General features: G+C 43.8%; 1 protein-coding gene across 1 annotated transcript; it reads left to right on the top strand.

Annotated features, from left to right (window-relative positions):
• Positions 1-1,337: 1,337 nt before the first annotated feature.
• DDX18 (DEAD-box helicase 18) lies at positions 1,338-20,312 on the top strand. Its single transcript, XM_015062530.3, has 14 exons — positions 1,338-1,512; positions 3,047-3,346; positions 6,358-6,498; positions 8,127-8,262; positions 8,618-8,718; positions 8,838-9,037; positions 9,133-9,247; positions 12,093-12,232; positions 13,577-13,738; positions 14,045-14,197; positions 15,319-15,432; positions 16,943-16,999; positions 17,370-17,547; positions 18,601-20,312. Exons 1-14 carry the CDS (start codon positions 1,428-1,430, stop codon positions 18,741-18,743), a joined length of 2,025 nt encoding a protein of 674 aa, XP_014918016.3. The 5' UTR covers positions 1,338-1,427; the 3' UTR covers positions 18,744-20,312.
• The last annotated feature ends 675 nt before the right edge of the window (positions 20,313-20,987 follow it).

Here is a 20,987-nt window from a genome sequence, read left to right as displayed (position 1 = left end):
GTTCAGGGGGTCAAGGTGTCTCACAGGTGACAAAATACAATTGAAGGAACAGGTTGGGGGAAGTGTGATCCATAATACAAATATTTAAATAATACTTAAATAAAAGCAGCATCCCCGTTCCCTGCTGCTAGTGCAGTACATATGTGCAGAGAGTATGGAATCAGAGAGTATGGAATCCAACCCCATGCCCAGATGAGGGTGCTGCGCTGCCATGTGCCTTACCCCCCACGGCATAATTTACCACGGCTGTTTAATCTTCCACCCTCTCCATATGTCAACTCCATAAGTTCCAAGAAGGTGAGCTGTGTGCATCTTACCCAGCATTCTATTCCCAGAACTGAGCACACACCTATCTCATACTCCTAACATAAATATGCTCAAAAAATAATTGCTAAATGAGCAAATAATTGATTAATGAATACCTTCTGGGGGAGGGGACATTTGCCATGGGGAGCTCAGGAAAGACAGTTTTAAAGAGTTAAGTAAACATATACTGAATAGATACCAAGATAGGCTCTAGCAGTGAGGGACAAAATAAATTTCAGAGGCACGTGTGATTAATTGCCACCTCCCCAAACTCTCACAGATGTTTTCTGAGATTTGAGCTAATGATACTGATTTATTTGCTAGACCTGGTCTTAGAAATTCACTGTTGTAAGTCTGGACTTTGAACTGCAAAGAGAGAGTGCAGATTTATTAAGACAAAAGTCACAAGGTTATATAACTTGTTTCAAAGAATTATGATTACTACCACAGAGTTAAACTATCTATCTAAGTATTGTCAATTTACCTAACAAGTGTTACATTATCTCTATTTCAGTCCAACGTAGAAGACTATGTCCCAGTTGCAGTTGACAAAAGCCAAGAGTTCATGGTGTTCCAAGAATTGAAACAGGAGACATGCATAAGGCAGCTTCTCAGCATCCTCCAAAACCCTATTTTTAATGACTCTCTTAACAATGCTTAGCTTTGGAAACTTCTTTCACAACGTATGGACGAAATTTATGTATTTAGATTTTATTCAATTTTCCAAATAGTCCAGGATACAAAGAGGACAAGCACCTAAAATTGGAGACTCAAGAAGGCCCGCTGCTCGTCCTTGTTTCTTCAGTATCCTTTGTGGAAGCTAACGCTCCCAGGACCCGCAATGGCCCTAAAATGCTCTGCCAGCTCAGACACAACATGAACCTGGGATGGACCTCCGCTCCTCGAGAGGGCGCTGCAGAGAGCTGCCCCTGGCTCCCGGTTGCATACGCGCCGGAAGCACTTCCTCTCCAGATGCATTTTTTTTTCCGCTCTGCAGTGTTCAAGGGTTCTCAGTGGCGTATTTCCGGTCCGCCAGGGTGCGCACGTGCTACCGGGGAGGAAGTAACGTCAACCCGGGTAGCCGAGCTGTGGCGCCGCAGTGGAGTCGCTTCGCCGACAACATGTCGCATCTACCCATGAAACTCCTGCGCAAGAAGATCGATAAACGGAACCTCAAATTGCGCCAGCGAAACTTAAAGGTCCAGGGTGAGATGCGCGGGGACTGGGGGCAGGGGGCGCGGTTGCTGCGGGGGCCCACACCTGAGAACCCCTGCGGCCCGGAGGTGGAGCGGCCGCCTCCCCTGAGCACGTGTGCTTGTCGAGAGGAATAGGCAACCTGGCGAGGTCTCCAGTTGGTTCCGCGCGGGTGCCGCTCATCCCGTGCCCTGGATCTGCCCCGGATCTTTCTGAGCTTCAGGGTTTCCTTACAGAGTCAGATCAGGAGCAGGCCGCCTGAGTTCCTAACCAGGCTTCCACCCGGGCGTCCTGCTAAACCAGCTTGTTTTACATCTCCCTCATTCCGACTCCCTCCCCACCTTCGCCTCCCACCTCATCCCCAACCTCCCCCCCGCCCCCATTTCGAATCGGACTCCTGAAACTTTCTCATCTCCACGCACCTTCCTTCCACATCTGTTTACTGCCTGCAACGCTTCAAAACAAGGTCAGTGTCTTATCACAGCTTTCCTGATAACATTGCTTTCTCCCACCCACCTCCACTCTCGACTCCTGGAGCACATCCTGTTTGCAGCTCTAGAAGTGCGTCTGCCCGTGTCCAGTGGTTGTCCTAACTTTAGGTTGTGAATTCCTGAAGCGCTGCCAGGTATTTGCATCCTTAGTAAAGACTTGCCTGAAAAGGCTGTTAACCTGAATGTCAGTCACCTTTCTTCCCCTCTTCATTTGCAGGCCTAAGTTCCTAACAATGAACCACAAATCTTGAAGTTAGAGTAACCTTTTTTGGATCATATATAACTTATCAACTCCCCCACCCCCAGGGCAATGTTGGGTCCTGTATAACCTATCAATCCCAGGCGGTGGGTGGTTCCTTACTCTGCTTGGATTTCAGCAGAGAGTAGAAGAGGACAGGTTTGTGGGTTTTAGAAATCATGGTTTGAAGTTCCCTTGTGTTTCTGATTCATACAGAATAATACAGCTCTACTGTTTCTTGGTATTTAAAGGTAGCAATTAAAGTATAAAAGGCCATGTTATTTTTTTTATTGTATGTAAACAGGGAAACTTTTTAAAAGGCATCCCCAGGCATTTATATATGATAAGTAAGTGGTCCTATTAACAGAATTTTCAATTCACTGCTACCTAGGAGAGTTAAAGTTGAATGTTTTAAAGTTATATGAGAAGCAGTAGTTGTGTGAATAGCTGTTAGTGTTTTCTGGTACATCCATTAGCCATATATTTATCTCACATTAAAATGTGTGTTTGTAACTACAGTTGCTGACCCCATCCGTTTAAATCTTTAACCTCATTGAAGTTTTGCTGTCCTAGATTCTTAACTCCTTAAGGACAGAGATGTGGGTTTTTTTTGAAGTTAAGAAATCAATGTAGCTTTCCCTCTTCCAGCATTTTTCATTAAAGGAAATTGTTCTGTTGTAGAACGCCATAAATTATAAGTGGTTTTAATAGTGTACGCGAAAGGGAAATGAAAGCTAAACCATTTCAGTCATGGACACTGTGGAGTTTCTTACTTACAATTCCAACATTTTTAAGGAAGCCTCCCCTTTTTAAACAGGGGCCTCAGATGTGAGCCTCTCAGAAACGCAGAATGGAGCCTATCAGAAACTGTCTGAGGAAACAATGGGAAGTGGGAAGGTTAAAAAATCTCTAAAACGGTCTGTGAATGTGGACTTGTCAGAAGCCCGGAATGGAGAGGTGGCTAAAGAAACAGTGGAAAACGTGCAAGTTAAAAAAAAAAAAAAAAAGAAATCTACCGTAATAATCAATGGAGAAGCAGCCACACAGCCTCCCAACTCAGAATCAAAAAAGAAAAAGAAGAAGAAAAAGAGGAAAATAGTGGGTGATGCTGGGCCTGGTGAGTACTTCAGTTTCTTTCAATTTCAGGCATCCATATAGTTTGCACGGTCACCATTGTACCTTGGTTCTGTTATTATTACTATATTCCTACACCATGCAAGAATCCCCATACTCACTAGCATACCAGAAGCTAACCTGGTAGCAAAAGGAAATAGTGTGCGGGGGATGACATTTTTATTTTTATTACTGGAAAGTGGTGTGCTTTTACATTCCCTTACCACTGAAGAAAACCTCGCGCTTAAATACAAGCCTTCCTTGAATTCTAGAAACCTGCTCATTTTGACAGTTGGCTGGGCTTTTAAACAGACCATATTAGGGCATGGTATTTTAGGTTTATTACCTATCTGCAAACAGGATTGTGGAATTACACTAAGAAATCTGGGCTAGTACACACTATCTTCTTGGGCCTTTATTATCAATGGACTTTGCACTAACGATTCTTTTAAAATAAGAAGAATTTTTTTGTCAGTTTTTTTTCTATTATAAATTCCTCCTCTTGAAAGGAGACTTACTGACGTTTTGGATATGCAGAATGTATCAAACCAGCAGGTAACTTCTGTATAAATGGCACGTTCATTTCGAAGTGAGTGGAATGGCCAGGATAAAGGGGAGGCCAATTTCTCTTGGAAGGTGATTATATTCGAATAGCTTACATGAACAATAGGCTTTTTTATTTTAACGTTTATTTTTGAGAGAGAGACAGCATGAACAGGAGAGGGGAAGAGAGTCAGAGACACAGAATCTGAAGTAGGAGCCCAGCTCAAGGCTGAAACTCATAACCCATGGGATCATGACCTGAGCCGAAGTCAGATGCTTAACTGACTGAGCTACCCAGGCACCCTGAAGAATAGCCATTTTAATTGAGATATGAGCAAGCAGAGATTTCAAGGGAGACTATAACAGGTGTCAGCAAGCTATTCAGCCTTCTGCCTACTTTTGGAAATAAAGCTTTATTGGAACATCGCCATTCCCATTTGTTTACTTCGTTTCTATGGTGACCGAAACCATAGGGCGTGCAAAACCTAAAGTCTTTACTCTCTGGGTCTTTATAGAAAAAGTTTTGTCAGCACTGGGTTAGAACATTCTCTTCATCTATCTTAACTGAAATAAAGGTTTCATTTATTTTTTTAAGTTTATTTATTTTGAGAGAGAGAAAGAGTGTGATGAGTGAAGAAGCGCAGAGAGAGAATCCCAAGCACCCTCATTGCTGTTAATGCAGGGCTTGATCTCACAAACCATGAGATCATGACCGGAGCCAAAATCAAGAGTCAGATATTTAACCGACTGAGCCACCCAGACGTCCTTGAAATAAAGGAGCTTTAGAAAGGAGCTTTATAGGGGCACTTGGGTGGCTCAGTCAGTTAAGCGTCCAACATGAGCTCAGGTCATGATCTCAGTTTGTAGGTTCGAGCCCTGCATCGGGCTCTGTGCTGACAGCTCAGAGCTTGGAGCCTGCTTCAGATTCTGTGTCTCCCTCTCTCTGTCCTCCACTGCTCACTCTCTCACTCTCTCTCCCAAAAAATAAGTAAACGTTAAAATTTTTTTAAAAAATGAGTTTGTGAATAAAAATTCTTAAATCAGTTACCCAAAAATAAAATTTGGAATTACATACAGCATCGGATAAGTGTCTTATTTAAAGGTGACAAGAGCAGGGATGCCTGGGTGGCTCGGTTAGTGAAGCATCCAACTTCACCTCAGGTCACGATCTCACGGTTTGTGGGTTCAAGCCCCACACAGGCTCTGGGCTGACAGCTCAGAGCCTGGAGCCTGCTTCAGAATCTGTGTGTCTGTCTGTCTGTCTGTCTCTCTCTCTCTCTCTCTCTCTGCCCCTCCCGTGCTCACATTCTCTCTCTCAAAAATGAATAAATGTTAAAAAAGAAGATAGCTTTTGAAAGGAGTTGTGTGGTTTTCCAGACATGGTGTACCTGTCCTCACACTGCCCATGGGTTGACCATTTCCCAGAAGGGTGGTGGTCAGGTGCAAGGAAGAGGCCAGTCCTGGACCACAAAACGTCCTGAGTTCTGGTCCAGGTCAATTCTGTTCTAACTAGCATAACTAGCTACCGTACATTTGTAAAAGCCCGGCATGGTAGTTAACCCATTTGACCCAGAGTGGACCATTGAAGAGTGTGATGGGGGGTGAGGCTGGAGGGGTAGTTGGGGACCCTATATGAAAGGTGTATGTAGAAGTGAAATGCCAGTAGGCTTTAACCCTTCTTCCCTTGGCCACTTCATTTCAAGGAGCTGCCAGTTTCTGTCCCCCAACTAAGTGGATTGTTCTTGCTCTGCACTCTCTGTAGTAACCTGAAGAGACTTTGGGGTTTCTGCTCGTCTTTAAGCCAAAGTTAGCTTTTATAGAAGATTTCTGTTTAATGGCACAAGGGAAAATCAGGGCTTTTAAAAGCGTTTGAAATAACGAAACATTAATCACAGCCCTTATTTCCCTCAGTGAAATATATGGAACTTGATGTGATTAATATACTTGAGTTGTTCAACTTGTCAAAAATGTCTTGGTCATTTAAGGTGCTGTAATAGGCCTAAAAAATAGTGGGGGGGGGTTTTGTATTTTTATTTATTTTTTTATTTTTTTACATTTATTTATTTTTGAGAGACAGGGAGAGACAGAACACAAGTGGGGAAGTGTAGATAGAGGAGACAGAATCTGAAGCAGGTTCCAGGCTCTAAGCTGTCAGCACAGAGACTGACGTGGGGCTCAAACCCATGAACCGCGAGATCATGGCCTGAGCCGAAGTTGGATGCTCAACCGACTGAGCCACCCCGGCGCCCCAGCCTAAAAAATAGTTTTGTTGGAAAATCTGCATTGTCCCCTGTGTTTTTAAATCAAAGAAAATCATGAAGGAGAGACATTCTTAGCGAATTAAAACTGGAAATGTATTAAGCTTTCAAGAACATGTCTCTTTGCATTACATGTCTTTTTATTTTGTGATCCTATTTGCTATTTTTATTTTAACAAAAATTCGGGGGGGGCGGTTATCCTTTAAAACCAAAGATACCAAAAAAGCAAAAACCGAAGACAAGGGGGAGTCTGAGGAAGATGTACAAGCGCCTGAAGAGACAGAAGACCATGTGGAGAAGCCGGATGATCAGGAAGAAGACGCTGAGGTGCCCAGCCTACCCCTGGGACTGACAGGTAACTTCACAGATGTCCAGAGAGACCTGAAAAATGCCATGCCTTTCTGAATTAGAGCATTTGAAATTTCAGTTGTGACTTTTAATTTACCTAGAAAAAGTGAGTATTGACAAGAAATACTTGTCAGCCAGCTACTGCTGTATCTTGCACACTGTGCGCTTTAGTTCTTCGTTTACTTGCATTCCTGACACTAAATATTTTGATGTGCACAGAAACAGCTTCTGGGGTTTTTTGTTCCTTTGGTGTTTTTTTTTTGCTTTTTTTTTTTAATGTTTTATTTATTTTTGAGAGAGAGAGACAGAGTGCAACCAGAGGAGGGGCAGAGAGAGAGAGGGAGACACAGAATACGAAGCAGGCTCGAGGCTCTGAGCTGTTAGCACAGAGCCCCGGTCGGGGCTCGAACTCCTGGACCGTGAGATCATGACCTGAGCCGAAGTCAGATGCTTAACTGACTGAACCACCCAGGCACCCCTGGTTTGTTGTTTTCTAAAGCTCATTCCATTTTGCAGTAGGAAAGCCATTGGCCCAGAAGTCTGGCGATCAGAGGTTTGCTACCTGCCCAGTTACAAATAAGGAAGGATGAGAGTCGTGTTATTGTCGGCCTTTTGCCAGCACAATGTCCTCTGGCCTCTGTTTTCTTTAGAAGGTCGAGAGTTGAGACTAGAATCGCTTGCTCCAAACCAGAAGTGTCTAGGGGTTAGTTGAGTTGTTTGGCTTGGGTTTTTTAGTTGTTAAAATGTTGAAGCCTAACCCCAGGCTGGCTTAATCAAAATTGCAAAGATGATGGCAGTGGTTCTCAACCAGGGCAGTGACCAGGCTGTGCCGGTTTACCCAGAACTTGACCAGTTGTAGCATTCGAGGTCCTGCATCCCATAAACCTCCTCCGTCCCAGGCACACCGTCAAGGTTGACTATCAACACATTTGGTTTTCAGAACTGGAGACAGGCTACTGGCATTTAGTGGCTAGAGGTCAGGGAGGCTGCAGAACATCCAATAATGCAGAGGACAGCCTCGGGACAAAGTGGTACTCAGCCCAGAATGTCAGCAGTGGCAAGGTTGAACAGCACCTGGCTAATAAGCAGGGAGACGTATGGGGTGGGAGCACTCCAGGTGATTTTGATGCCATGCCTTCCCCTGCTGAAGCACCACTGCATGTGGGTTCTGTCTAAATGGCGTGTGGCAATAGCTGACCTTCTCAGTTGTCCTTTTGGAATGAGATTAACAGCTCTTTTGACTGACTTTCCACTCCATTTTTGTTACGCTGGATGCCTTCACGTTTTAAACAGATTGTTTAAACATTTCATTTTCCTCTGAACCACCGCCATCCTTGGCATTTTCGTTTCATACAAGTCCCTCAGTTACATCCCCCCTCCGTCCTTTACTGTTGTTAGGATGTGGCTTCTGGACTTCACACAGCCATCAGCAGTGAAGAAACTTCAAAAGTAAGGGTCTCTGTCTTAGTATTACACAGCAGTGGTTGGGGTTTAGTCTTTTTCACTAGAAGAAGCTCTTCCAAGCTTGATTCCCACCCAGAAATGTCTTCAAACAGCAAAACTGATTATGTAACTGTAGCACTGTTAACTACTTAAAAAGATAAATTTACTAATGATAAAATGTCTTTTGCTTAGGAGCTTTTGAGGACACTTCATTTGCTTCTCTTACTGATCTTGTCAGTGAGAACACTCTGAGGGCAATAAAAGAAATGGGTTTTACAAACATGACTGAAATTCAGCATAAAAGTATCCAACCACTTCTGGAAGGCAGGTATGATTAACGATGATTGATGTTTGGGCGTTGCTGTCTATTTTAGTGCTAGTAGTTTGGAAAGAAAATAGCAGTATGTTCTGTGGATTTTGCACTGTGTTGGGTGATACATCCACGCTTCATTAAAGTCTAAGTTACTGGTGTTTGAAAAAAAAAAAGAGTTCATTTCTGTTTTATAGCACAAATCTTATTTCCCAGGTATTTAACTTGTGATTGATTTTGGTGGTAAAGAAACTAGGGACTTTATTTTTCTTATTCACGTTCTAGCTTTAATGCCTAAAATGTGATGGTGTGTGGTAGGTATTCAATAGGGAGACTAAATATCTCTCTCTTCCTTTCCGTTTTTAATATTTAGGGATCTTCTAGCAGCTGCAAAAACAGGCAGTGGTAAAACTCTGGCATTTCTCATTCCTGCAGTTGAACTCATTGTTAAGTTAAAGTTCATGCCTAGGAATGGTGAGTCTCTGATCTGATCGTTTTTGCCAATATCTAACTGGAAGTTTATCATAATTGTTACTGACTACTGGCAGTACCTCCAGTACGACTTTTACCGTATATGGTTTTTTGCTTTTTAGGAACAGGCGTTCTTATTCTCTCACCTACTAGGGAACTAGCCATGCAGACTTTTGGCGTTCTCAAGGAGCTGATGACGCACCACGTTCACACATACGGATTGATAATGGGTGGCAGCAACAGATCCGCTGAAGCACAGAAACTTGGTAATGGGATCAACATCATTGTGGCCACACCAGGCCGTCTCCTGGACCATATGCAGGTGAGACAACACTATGATGAGGCGCCTGTCTCATTGTCTTGTGTGAAACATAAACCTCACGGCTAACGCGTTTTTCTTTGCCTTTGTCTTGGTAGAACACCCCAGGGTTTATGTATAAAAATCTCCAGTGTCTGGTTATTGATGAGGCTGATCGTATCTTGGATGTTGGGTTTGAAGAGGAATTAAAACAAATTATTAAACTTCTGCCAAGTAAGTCAGTAATATCTGCGAGGGTTTGCAAAGTAGTTGTTGGGAGCAAGAGAGGGTTCCTCCTAATGCCAGAATTTTAATACAGCCAAGTGCAGTCGTTGTGCTGAGGAGAGAGAGTTTACAGGACAAGCGTCAGACTTAGCAGTAACTTAATACGGTGGTTTTGCCATTTTAGAGATTATAACGTAAGTTAGACAGTTCTGAGGTATTTTTCACTCCCGTCTGCCCCCACCACCCCATCTCTTTTTCTCACCCAACCGAACATCTCCCAGGTAGCCACAAATGTGTCACATACCTCGGTTATAGTATTTGTAACATTTAAAACTCCTTATATCTGTAATAAGGCCGTGATTCCATTTATCATGGTTTGTTTTTTAATGCTTTATTGAAGTATAATTGATACAGTCTGTACATATTTTAAGGATTCAGTTTGGTGAGTTTTGACATGTTTACACCTATGAAACCATCACCACAATCGCTACAGTGAACATCTCCATAACGGACAAAAGTCCTCTGTGTGCCTTAGTAATAATCCCCCCCCCCCCTTCAGAAGGAACACCCTCACCGCTTCCAACAGCTGCTCACACACTTCTCTGCCAGGTCACCATTGATCTGCTTTTTGTCACTATAGCTCAGCTTGCATTTTCTAGAGAGTTATGAATGGAATCATACGGTAAAACTCTTTTGTCAGGTTTCTTTTGCGATTCATCCAAGCTGTTGCATGTGGCAGTACTTTCTTGCATTCTTGAGATGCATTCCATCGAATGAGTACACCACACCCCTGGGAGCGGGGTGGCTGGTGCGTGTTTAGCTTGTACCATTTTACATTCGCATCAGCAGTAGGTGGGTTCCATGTTCTCTAATAAGTCTTGAAACTAGGTAGTGTTAACCCCAACTCTGTTCTTTTTCAAAATTGTTTTTGGCTATTCTCCCCTTGGCATTTCTGTATAAATTTTAGAATCAGTCTGTCCACTTCTACCCCATAAACCTCTGGGATCATGGTGGATACTGTACCAAATACAGATCATTGGTAGAAGACTGTTAAATCATTCAACCCATTGATAAGGTTTGCCTGCATTTATTTGCTCCTTATTTTCTCTCAATAGTGTTTGAGTTTCCAGTGCATAGATTTTTTTCACGTCTTTTATTAGATTTACCCCTGAGTATTTCATTAAAATTTCAACTTGAACTTGTTCATGGCTTGTATACACAAATGCAGTTGATTTTTGTGTATTGGTCCTGTATCTCGCAAAGTAATTAACTATATTCAATTGGATTGTTCATTTTGACCCTCCAGATGAAGCTACCCACTAAATTTTCTACATAAGCAATTGTGCCCTCTATAAATTTAAAAGCAAATAAAATTCCTAATTTTTTTTCTCGCCTGATTGCACTGGCTAGAACCTCCAATACAGTACTGAGTAGAAGTGGCAAGAGTAGACATCTTTTGTCTTACTCTTGATCATAGAGAAGAAAGCATTCAGTCTTTGACCGTTAAGTATGATGTTAGCTGTAGATTTTTTTGTAGATACCCTTTACCAGATGGAGGATGAAGATGATTGCTTCTGTTCCTGGTTTGCTGAGATTTTTTTCTGTTTATCTGCACATACTAAACTACTTTTATTAATCCAGAATGGCATGCTGCAGATAATGTACAGTATGAGCATTTCTTCGTCACAAAAATGGCTTCCAAACCATTGAAAATGAAATTGCAGTAACAGCATAAAACAGAACAGTAACATCACCATAAGGAATAAATGTTAATGGTACGCCTGGGTGGCACATGGTTAAGCATCTGACTCTTAATCTCAGCTTAGGTCATGATCTCACAGTCTGAGTTCAAGACCTGCATCAGGTTCTACGCTGATGGCGTGGAACCTGCTTGGGATTGTCTCTCCTTCTCTCTGCCCCTCCCCAGCTATGCTTTCTCTCTCCCTCAAAATAAATTTTTTATAAAGTTAAAAAAATAGATGTTAAATTTTATCAAATGCTTTTACCGTGGCTATCAAAATGATCAAATGTTGGGGCGCCTGGGTGGCTCAGTCGGTTGAGCACCGACTTCAGCTCAGGTCATGATCTCATGGTTTGTGAGTTCGAGCCCTGTGTCAGACTCAGAGCCTGGAGCGTGCTTTGCATTGTGTCTCCCTCCCCCTCTGCTTCTCCCCCACTCGCGTTTTGTGTCTCTCTCTCTCTTTCTGTCTCTCTCTCTCAAAAATAAACATTAAAAAAAATAATAAAATGATTAGATGTTTTTTCTTTAAATTTGTTAATAAAGTAAATTGTATTGGTATTTTTTAAACATGAAGCTCACCCTGCATTCCTGGAGTAATCACCACTTGGTCATGATGCACTATCCTTTTTATATGCTACATTCATCTTTGCTAAAATTTTATTCGGAAATTTTGCATCTGTGCTCATGAATCATTATTGGGTTTGGTATCAGGGTAATGGCTGGCTTCAAAGAATGAATTGGGAAGTAAAAACTCTTCAAGTCCTGGAGAGATTGGGAGGAATTGGTAATATTTTTTCCTTAAATGTTTGATAGGATTCACCTGATATTTGGGGTTAGAGTTTCCTTTATGTGATGATTTTGGCTGTAATGTCTGTAATAGGTACTACAAAACTATATAGGTTTTCTGTTTCTTCTCAAGTGAGCTTTAGCCATTTCTCCATTTTATCTAAGTTGTCAAATTCATGGACATACAGTTGTTCGTGATATTCCCTTAACATCTGTAGTGATGCCACATGTCACATTCCTGATAGTTCTCCCCAGCATTTCTAGTTGTGAGGCAGTTCTAAAAATTCCCTGAAACATTTGGGTTATTTTTACGTGTATCTGTTTCAGCTCGCAGGCAGACCATGCTCTTTTCCGCCACACAAACTCGAAAAGTTGAAGACTTGGCAAGGATTTCTCTGAAAAAGGAGCCATTGTACGTTGGTGTTGATGATGATAAAGCTAATGCAACAGTGGATGGTCTTGAGCAGGTACTTTTTGTCTGTATCTTACATTTAAGGCTCATCTCTGTGCCCTTGATATTGTTTGGAGGATCATCCCAAAAGCAGATGGATTAATGAGCTTTTACTTCAAATATAGTAAACTTGGGTATTGGATTGCTGGCTCTCCTGGTATCTATCAAGTATATTAAACTCTGAATAATATGGTCAGCTCTCTTTATTCTGCCTCTTAAATATTGCCTGCCACATGGGAGACATTAATCACCACCAACTGCACATGCAGTTAAAAAAAAAAGTGATTGTCAATTAATACTTTGCTCTAAGATGCAAGGTGACTTCGCAGATGGAGAGGCTGGTTTCAGGAGCCCTGCTGTGAAAAATTGGAAGTGAGGTGACAGATCCAAACGAGGTGGATTAAAAACAGAACCTTAGGGGCACCTGGGCAGCTCACTCTATAAAGCCACTGACTTCGGCTCAGGTCATGGTCTTGCAGTTCATGAGTTTGAGCCCCGCATTGGCTCTGTGCTGACAGCATGGAGCCTGGAGCCTGCTCCGGTTTCTGTGTCTCCCTCTCTCTCTGCCCTCCTCCTCTTGCGCTCTGTATCTGTCTCTCAAAAATAAACAAACATTAAAAATTTTTAATAAAGGGGCACTTGGATGGCTCATTTGGTTAAGCGTCTGACTTCGGCTCAGGTCATGATCTCACAGTCCGTGAGTTCGAGCCCCACGTCGGGCTCTGTGCTGACAGCTCAGAGCCTGGAGCCTGCTTCCGATTCTGTGTCTCCCTTTCTCTCTGCCCCTCCCCCACTCATGCTTTGTCTCTGTCTCAAAAATAAATAGTAAAAAAAAATTTTTTTAATAAAAAAAAAATAGAACCTTAAGATTGAGTCATTTGATGAATAAAATATTTCAAATAATCTAGCTTAAGATCTTTTTGTTGGCTGTGTATTTTAAGAAATAACGTTCAGTCAGCCTTGTTATGTTGTTTAGGACAGTGTACTTAAGATATGGTTATTTGAGATCTTGCTTTTAAGGACCTTTTTAAAAATGAAGCATTGATATGCTCTGAGGGTTCCCAATGAGCAGAGATGTTACCGTATCATGATTGCACAAACTGTTGGTAAGCAGAAGTCTGCAATCTCAGAAGTAAGAGAAGTATTTAGTATCTAGTGATTGCACCCAGTAAAAGAAGCCAAAAGAACTAAAATTAGTCTCATTTTAGGAATGCTCTGTTGTAATGAAGATAGTAATTGCTATGGGTAAGGCATGACGGTGCAGTATGTGATGTGTATATGTGCTCTCCCTCAAATCGTATTGGTTCATAAAGCCGCAAGCGTCTGAATATTTTTACCTGTTCACTTGGACCACTTCTAGGGATATGTTGTTTGTCCCTCCGAAAAGAGATTCCTCCTCCTGTTTACATTCCTTAAGAAGAACCGGAAGAAGAAACTGATGGTCTTCTTTTCATCCTGTATGTCCGTGAAATACCACTACGAGTTGCTGAACTACATCGATTTGCCTGTCTTGGCCATTCACGTAAGTGATTATCATGAGTTTATTTAGCACAGTTGCACTTACCAAGTTATATGGACTGTGGGGTTTGCAGTATTGCTCTTTCTAAATCTGGAACGATCCCACGTGGAGGGAGCTTTGCTGGGTGTAGAGGTGTGAGGACCACAGAGGGGTACGAGATACCATCCACTTAGGGAAATAGGATACAGGCCAGAGAGTGAAATTGAAATGTAGGTTAATAGTTCCACAGCTTGGGGGGGTTGTACCTCCAGACCTCCCAGAAATGGCCTCAAGTTTCCAGCTCTAATGGATGTTTTGATTCGATTCTAGGGAAGGCAGAAGCAGAATAAGCGTACAACCACGTTCTTCCAGTTCTGCAATGCAGATTCAGGGATACTGTTGTGTACAGATGTGGCGGCTAGAGGGCTGGATATCCCTGAAGTCGACTGGATTGTGCAATACGACCCTCCAGATGACCCCAAGGTAACTGGCATCCTCAGAGCTTCTCCACAATGGCTGTACATTAAAGAATAAACATCCCAGTTTCCCTGAGAAGTAACTGTATTTCATATTCAAAGGTTTACCCCTTTGTTACTCCGGTCATGTGTTTTTAAAAATTTATTCAGTTAGAGAGAGAGCACGCACACGAGAAAAGTTGCAAGCAGGGTGTGCACTGTGGGTGTGGAGCCCAACTCGGCTCAGACTCACAAACCGTGAGATGATGACCTGAGCTGAAACCAAGAGTGGGCCACCTAACTGACTGAGCCACCAAGGCGCCCCTCAAGGCATGTTTTATTTTTATTGTATACTGACTATAGTATTTCTCTGATGCTGATGGTGGTTAGGGCTTTTGCTGACCCAAAGTGGATATGCAAGATTTGAGAGGCCTCAGTGAGACTGAAGTCAGGAATTCATGTCCTTGAAATGGTCTGTTAAGAGCAGTAACTGGTTTTAGAAGGAAATAAAATTTGCTTCCAGAAATAGAGAAGATTTTGTAGCTTATGTATTAAAATAAGTTTTGTTAAATACTTTCAACAAGAGATAGATTACGTAAATCGTCATGTAGCATCAAAACATGTTCAAAAAGTTATTTTGAAGATGAAGCACACTTAGTATTAATAGTCATTTTTGGAGGCACCTGGGTGGCTCAGTTGGTCAAGGGTCTGACTTTGGCTCAGGTCATGATCTCGCTGCTCGTGAGTTTGAGCCCCGCGTCAGGCTCTGTACTGACAGTCTGGAGCCTGTTTCGGATTCTGTGTCTCCCTCTCTCTCTGCCCCTCCCCTGCTCATGCTCTGTCTCTCTCAAAAATAAATATTTTGAAAAAATTAAAATAGTCATTTTTTCTTAGATCGTAGAGTTAATGTGAATATCATGTCCAGGGACCAGTGAGTGTCAGCCTCGGTCATTGCCCTGTTAGCTCTCTGGTGATGGTGCACGCGGAAGCTGGGGACATGGGGAAGGGATGTGCGGCACAGTCCCAGGGGAGGAGCACCTTTTCATCCAGATGTGCTGACATGCTTCTGTCCACCACGTGCAGGTCCTGGAAAAACAGGTTCCCGTGGAAGTTGGTGTATTAATTCAGGTTCTTCTCTCTCCACCACAGGAATATATTCATCGTGTGGGAAGAACAGCCAGAGGCCTGAACGGAAGAGGGCAGGCCTTGCTCATTTTGCGCCCTGAAGAATTGGGTTTCCTTCGTTACTTGAGGCAATCCAAGGTAAAGATACCAGTTTGGAAAATCTTAAGCTGGGAACAGATCCCTCTTGGTAGGAGCTGTGTGCCAGTGCCCATGGCCTTAAGCACCATTTCTGGATGGGTCTCAGGTGTCAGGAGTCACTGCTGCTGTGGGAACAGCTAGAGCGGTTGGGCAGGTGACCGTGATGCGGGGCTGGCCTGAAACAGGCACTGCCCTGGGCCTCTGTTGATCCACCGTGCTTGTCGTGTCTCCTGGCGCCATCCCTTTGCCTAGGGCCCTGTTTGAAACCACCTCTGCCCCTTCTGAGCTGCGTCACACCTGTCGCCTCCACCTGCTGCCCTGCCGTAGCCTCGTTTTCACCCAGACTCCATTCACTCTTGCCTCTTCCTCCTCCTCCTGTCTTCTGTTCGTTGACTCTGTTTTACCTCCAGTCTCTCCTGTGACCATCTCCGGTCTCCCACTAAAACAACAACTTCGACCCTAAACCCACTGTCCTTCTTCCCCTCCCTCCGTCGTGGCTGCTGCTGGTTGCCTTTCTTCCTTCTGCTTTGAAAAGCGGTTTTTATTTTCGCTATACAGTGTCCAGTCACCCTGAGCCGCAGCACACCCTAATCTGGCTCTGGCCTCATTCCATCCACCAAACCTGAATTCGTTAGAATCCTGAATGGCCTCTTTTTTGCTCAGTCTTGTGCACACCAGTCAGGCCTTCTCCTGACATTTGGCCCCCCCTTGGCACAGTCCTGCCACAGTGGATGGATGTTCCTCTATCCTGCACATATGTGCAGTTTCCAGAAATGGCCCTTGCACCTTTTCTCTGGAATGCTCTTTGCCTGGATCTCTAGAATGCCTCTGGTTTCAGCGAGCTGTGCTGTCTTCTGGGAAGCCGTCCCTGATCTCCTGGCGTTCGTGTTCCACAGCACCTGTGCTCACCCAGCTGTTTTATCCTTTACCTGTGCTCCCTGCAAGATTGCAGGCTCAGGGTGGGACCGGGGCAGCTATTTTTCTAGCACTCGGAGGTCTGCCATTTTTGCAGTTATCTGGTAAGTGACGGCTGGTGAGAGATCCTTCCTGTAGGAGTTTGTGGTCATCACCACCTCCGGCCATCACAGAGGACAGCGTGCGGCCAGGACAGCTCTCCTGACATGGAGGGAGGAGCCAGCGGTCCTTTTGACTGGAAGCATCGGGCTGCCTCGTGGGGCATCCAGAGATCCTTACGTAGAAAAGGGCTTCATGGATCCACTGTCCCTGTCCAGTTCCTTGACTTTTTTTCAGGAAGGTTCCCCAACACAGTTTATGTGAAGTTAGCAGAGGGAAGGTAAGACTTTCCCATTGGCTTCGGGAGACCAGAGGAGCAGCTGTGGTGAGGTTGCTGCACAGGCCTGGTTGTCCGTCCTTCTCTTCATTTCCTCCTCAGCTGCATCGGCTCCGGCTTTTCCTGGCTCTTCGTGGGACACTTGGCACTGCTTGTTCGTCTGAAAGTCTCAACGTTGATCTACCCTGGTTGACTAATCTTCATGCTTTTGTTTTCTAGGTTCCATTAAGTGAATTTGAGTTTTCCTGGTCCAAAATTTCTGACATTCAGTCTCAGGTACGCTTTGTGTTTTGTTTCTGTTTTGTGGGTAAGAGGTAGCCTTATCCGGGGCACTGCCTTTATAGTATTTCATTGGTAGTTGTCCTCTGAGTCTCCCCTTTCCATAAAACCAGTGGTTTGAACCGTGTTCTTCTAGGGTTCTTGCTGTGCTGGTTACCACATTCCAGGGTTCCCTGCCTCATTCCAGTTCATACCTTACAAGAACTTGGAGATTATTCGTCCCCCATCCTGGTTTTGCACATATTACGAAACTTGGAGCAGATGTTTTGGAACATGTGTTTTTTTATAGAGTGGTTTTATTCTAATAATATATAGGAAGTCTGCTTTTGTATTATTATTGACACTGATGTCTCTTTTTTCTTTTCAGCTTGAAAAATTGATTGAAAAGAACTACTTCCTTCATAAGTCAGCCCAGGAAGCATATAAGTCCTACATTCGAGCATATGATTCTCACTCTCTGAAACAGATCTTTAACGTTAATAACTTAAATTTGCCTCAGGTTGCTCTGTCCTTTGGTTTCAAGGTGCCTCCTTTCGTTGATCTGAGTATCCTTTGTTGTTAGGAATTCATCCAGGAACTAAGGGACAGAAGGTTGACAGGGGCATTCGGGCCTAGCACTTGGTTTGGTATGTGCTCCGCCTGAGGTCTGGAAGCCCGGGAATGCATTCTGGTCACTCCTTGTCAGGGCTAGCACAAAGTAGGCCGGGATTAGTTGTCACAGTGGGGATTCCAGAAACAAGATAGCTTGTGATTTGGCCTGTAAAAACAAAGGAGTTTAACTGGCCAACAGTGAAGGCCAGAGAGAAATGCAGAGGGGTAAAATTGCAGGGCTTGGGTGGTTGTGAGGCTTCCCTGTATGAGATCTGAGGTCTCTGGAGACCAGCATGTCCTGGAGCTGAAGACAGGAGATGAGACCTCAGAGTTTTTATCCGCTTAGAGCCATTGAAGGATTTCATACAAGGAAGTTGCAAGATTAGCAAAAGAAAATAAAATCTAAGTGCTACTCAGGGTAAAAGGCAAAGGAAACCCCTCCAGTTGCTTCTGTGAGGTTGATCGCGTTTTCCGCGGAGGAAACAACCAGCTAGAGTGAGGCCAGCTAACGCTCTGGCACGGACTCCCGAGGCAACAAGGTTTGGGGTCCCCGGCCTCATCGTAGGCAGTGCGTGAACGTCCGTCGTGATGAATGCTTGCTGAATCATGTGGAAGGAAGGACTCCTTCAGTCAGCTATAACATTCCTGAATGCAGTCAGAACAGAGGTGAAAGTCATTTGTTTTGACCCCGAGGGTGGTTTGTAAACTTGCTAATTTACCTCTGGACTCCTTAGAAGTAATTGTCTTCGGTTTCATTGTGTGGAGAACACAGTTAACAGGACCATTACCTTAGGCCTAAAAGTCATAGCTGCTAATTTTAGGCCACATCAAGGGGCCATTCCAGATTTCCTGGAAATGTCACATAGGCTTATGTTGACATTTTCATGGTGCAGGGAGGGGGTGTGGCAGCAGAGGAGCAGTGGACACGCTGGTTCGTCCTCTGTGTGGATGTTAGGTGGGAGTTGGTTATCTGCACGTTGCTTGATTTCCTTAACATCCGCCTTTAGATGTGAACAGCAATGACGGCAAGCTTAAGAAGAGAGGAGGCGGCGGCGGATTCGGCTACCAGAAAGCCAGGAAGGTCGAGAAGTCCAGAATCTTCAAACACATCAGCAGGAAGTCGTCTGACAGCAGGCAGTTCTCCCACTGAAGACCCGCCTTCCTCTCTTCCTCAGTAGCTTCGTCCTGATACGGACTTTTCCCTTTCTCTAACAGAGGAATTTTTGTGGCTTCAGGATTGGGACTGATCGAACAGGAGTATACGTGGACTTGGGCTGCAAGCGCTGGGCACTGATCGCTTCCAGGAAATACCTCTCTTACTTGGGGATATAAAACACAGTTCATTTTTTTAGGTTGCTCAAGGGCAAAACAAAGGATCTTTTGGATGGAATATTTTAATTCTTTTTCCTCCAAGTTTGTCACTGTTTTAATATAATTCCTTTTGTACCTTTTCCTCCGGGTGGCTGAGGATTTTCACGGCATGGATTTTGTACCAACCTGCTGGAAAGGGCAGTGACCTGATACTCTGAACAGGTGCTGGTGGTAGTGATGCAGAAAATTGTCTCCACTTACTTGGGTTTGTTTTGGGTTGTTTCTTGGACTTTAACCATAGTTCTTGACGTCCCCTGAAAATGCTGCTGTGGCTAGGAAGCACCTTAGGTCAGAGGTGGCATTGATTTTTAAATAGGCCAGATTTTAAAACTGTGGCTGTTGCCCTTCTTTTTTTCAAGAGTGAGAAGTTTGGGTTATTTGACACTGTTGTTTGAATAAAGCACCCTCAGCCCTCCCAACATTTGTTGGGAGCAGAGGGAATCAGATCTTTGAGCCTCATTTACACCAGTATAGGTGTAATACTCTTCTATTCTCCATTTGATAACTTAGCAAAAACCTTTTCGAAAAGGCAGAGTGGTGATAGACCTCACTTGGCTCTGCTTCAGGTGGTTTGGATTTTGGTGAGCCCTTCCGACTCTGCAGAGTATCAGGGAGGCAGAGAGAGCATCTTGTTGAGAAAAATAGCCTCTTTCGGATCCACAAAACACAGATTTGTGATGAAAATTGGAAATGAACAGAGGTCAGAGCAGCAGAGATGGGTTTAGTCTGGCGGGGGTTTTGTGACGAGAGCTCTTGATTTCCAGCGTGTTTCCTATGTCTTATTTCCAGTGCATCTTGTAACTATAAAAATGGTTATTAGATTTTTATCAATTTGAAACTAAAGTTGCTTAGCGTCATTTTGCTGTTACACCAGGTAATAGTGATAGGCTACTAATAAAATAAGCACATTGAGAGCGTCAAATGTGGAAGAAACAGCTTGATAAAAATAGCATCCCAGGAGTAAAAAAGAAGAGTGATATACTGCATCTGGACTCGACCCCTGGCCCCTTGGCCCCATGGCTCGAGCTGCCCTGGGGTTCAGGCCTTGACCGCTGGACTCCTGGCTTTTAATAACTATTCCTGTAAGACATCTGGTAACTTGCTTCTCTTTTTTGTTTCAGACATAGTCATGTCTCAGAAAATACACAAAAACAAAGGGAAGAGTGTTTAATCCAGAGCAGGAGTAAATACTGTCAGTATTTTAGTACGTACTCATCCAGTGTTTTGTATACACGCTTTTACATTTTTGTTATCAGAAGTGAAGTCATTCTCTATCCCCAACTTGGAACCGGCTTTTTTCATAACATGCTACTTTCCTGTGTCATTAAATAATTATGTCACTTTTGTATTTCCTTTATAGTACATTTTGTTAACTCTCGTTCGGTCTGCCTACACCAAGGTTGTAGGTACCTGCTGGTCACAGAGGTCTTGTGCCCATATGTTGTGCCGTGGTTGACCTCCATTATGAGTAGAAGTCAGTCTACAGAGATCTCGTGAGATCAGTACGTAAACAGAAGGTGGAAAGATTGTTCCTTCTATGGTAATGGCTCATTTCGGGTACTTGCTGAGTCAGGAGGATCTGCTGGCAGCATGGGCCAGAGGAGGGGCCTCCAGACAGCCAGTCCTGACCAGCCTGGCGGGGATTCAGATGTGAGAGAGCCAGTGATTAGAATCCGATAGGAGGTCAGAGCAGCACCGTGTCCAGGGCTCATGTGCACAAGAGGAAGGGATCCTTCGGCTTATGTGCTGAGAGCGCAGCTGCTGGGGGCATGTGTGGGGCCGGTAACATGACAAATGGGATTAAGTGGCTTCAGCCAGGAAGGGCAGGCAGTATGCATGGGCAGGGAGCCAAGCAGATCACTCGTGCAAATAGAGATCTCTGGGTCCTCTGGGCTTCCAGGGACCATACGCCATTCCTTATCTAAGTCTTTGTCTTAACTGCCCATGTTGGTGTAAATAAAGCCAAATTCAAAATACCCAAAGAGGATCTTGTCTATTGAAAAATATGTAGTGCTTAAAAATG

This window comes from Acinonyx jubatus, chromosome C1 (genome assembly GCF_027475565.1).
Source record: "Acinonyx jubatus isolate Ajub_Pintada_27869175 chromosome C1, VMU_Ajub_asm_v1.0, whole genome shotgun sequence".
NCBI classification, from domain to species: domain Eukaryota; kingdom Metazoa; phylum Chordata; class Mammalia; order Carnivora; family Felidae; genus Acinonyx; species Acinonyx jubatus.
This window is presented reverse-complemented; position numbering and strand designations above follow the sequence as displayed.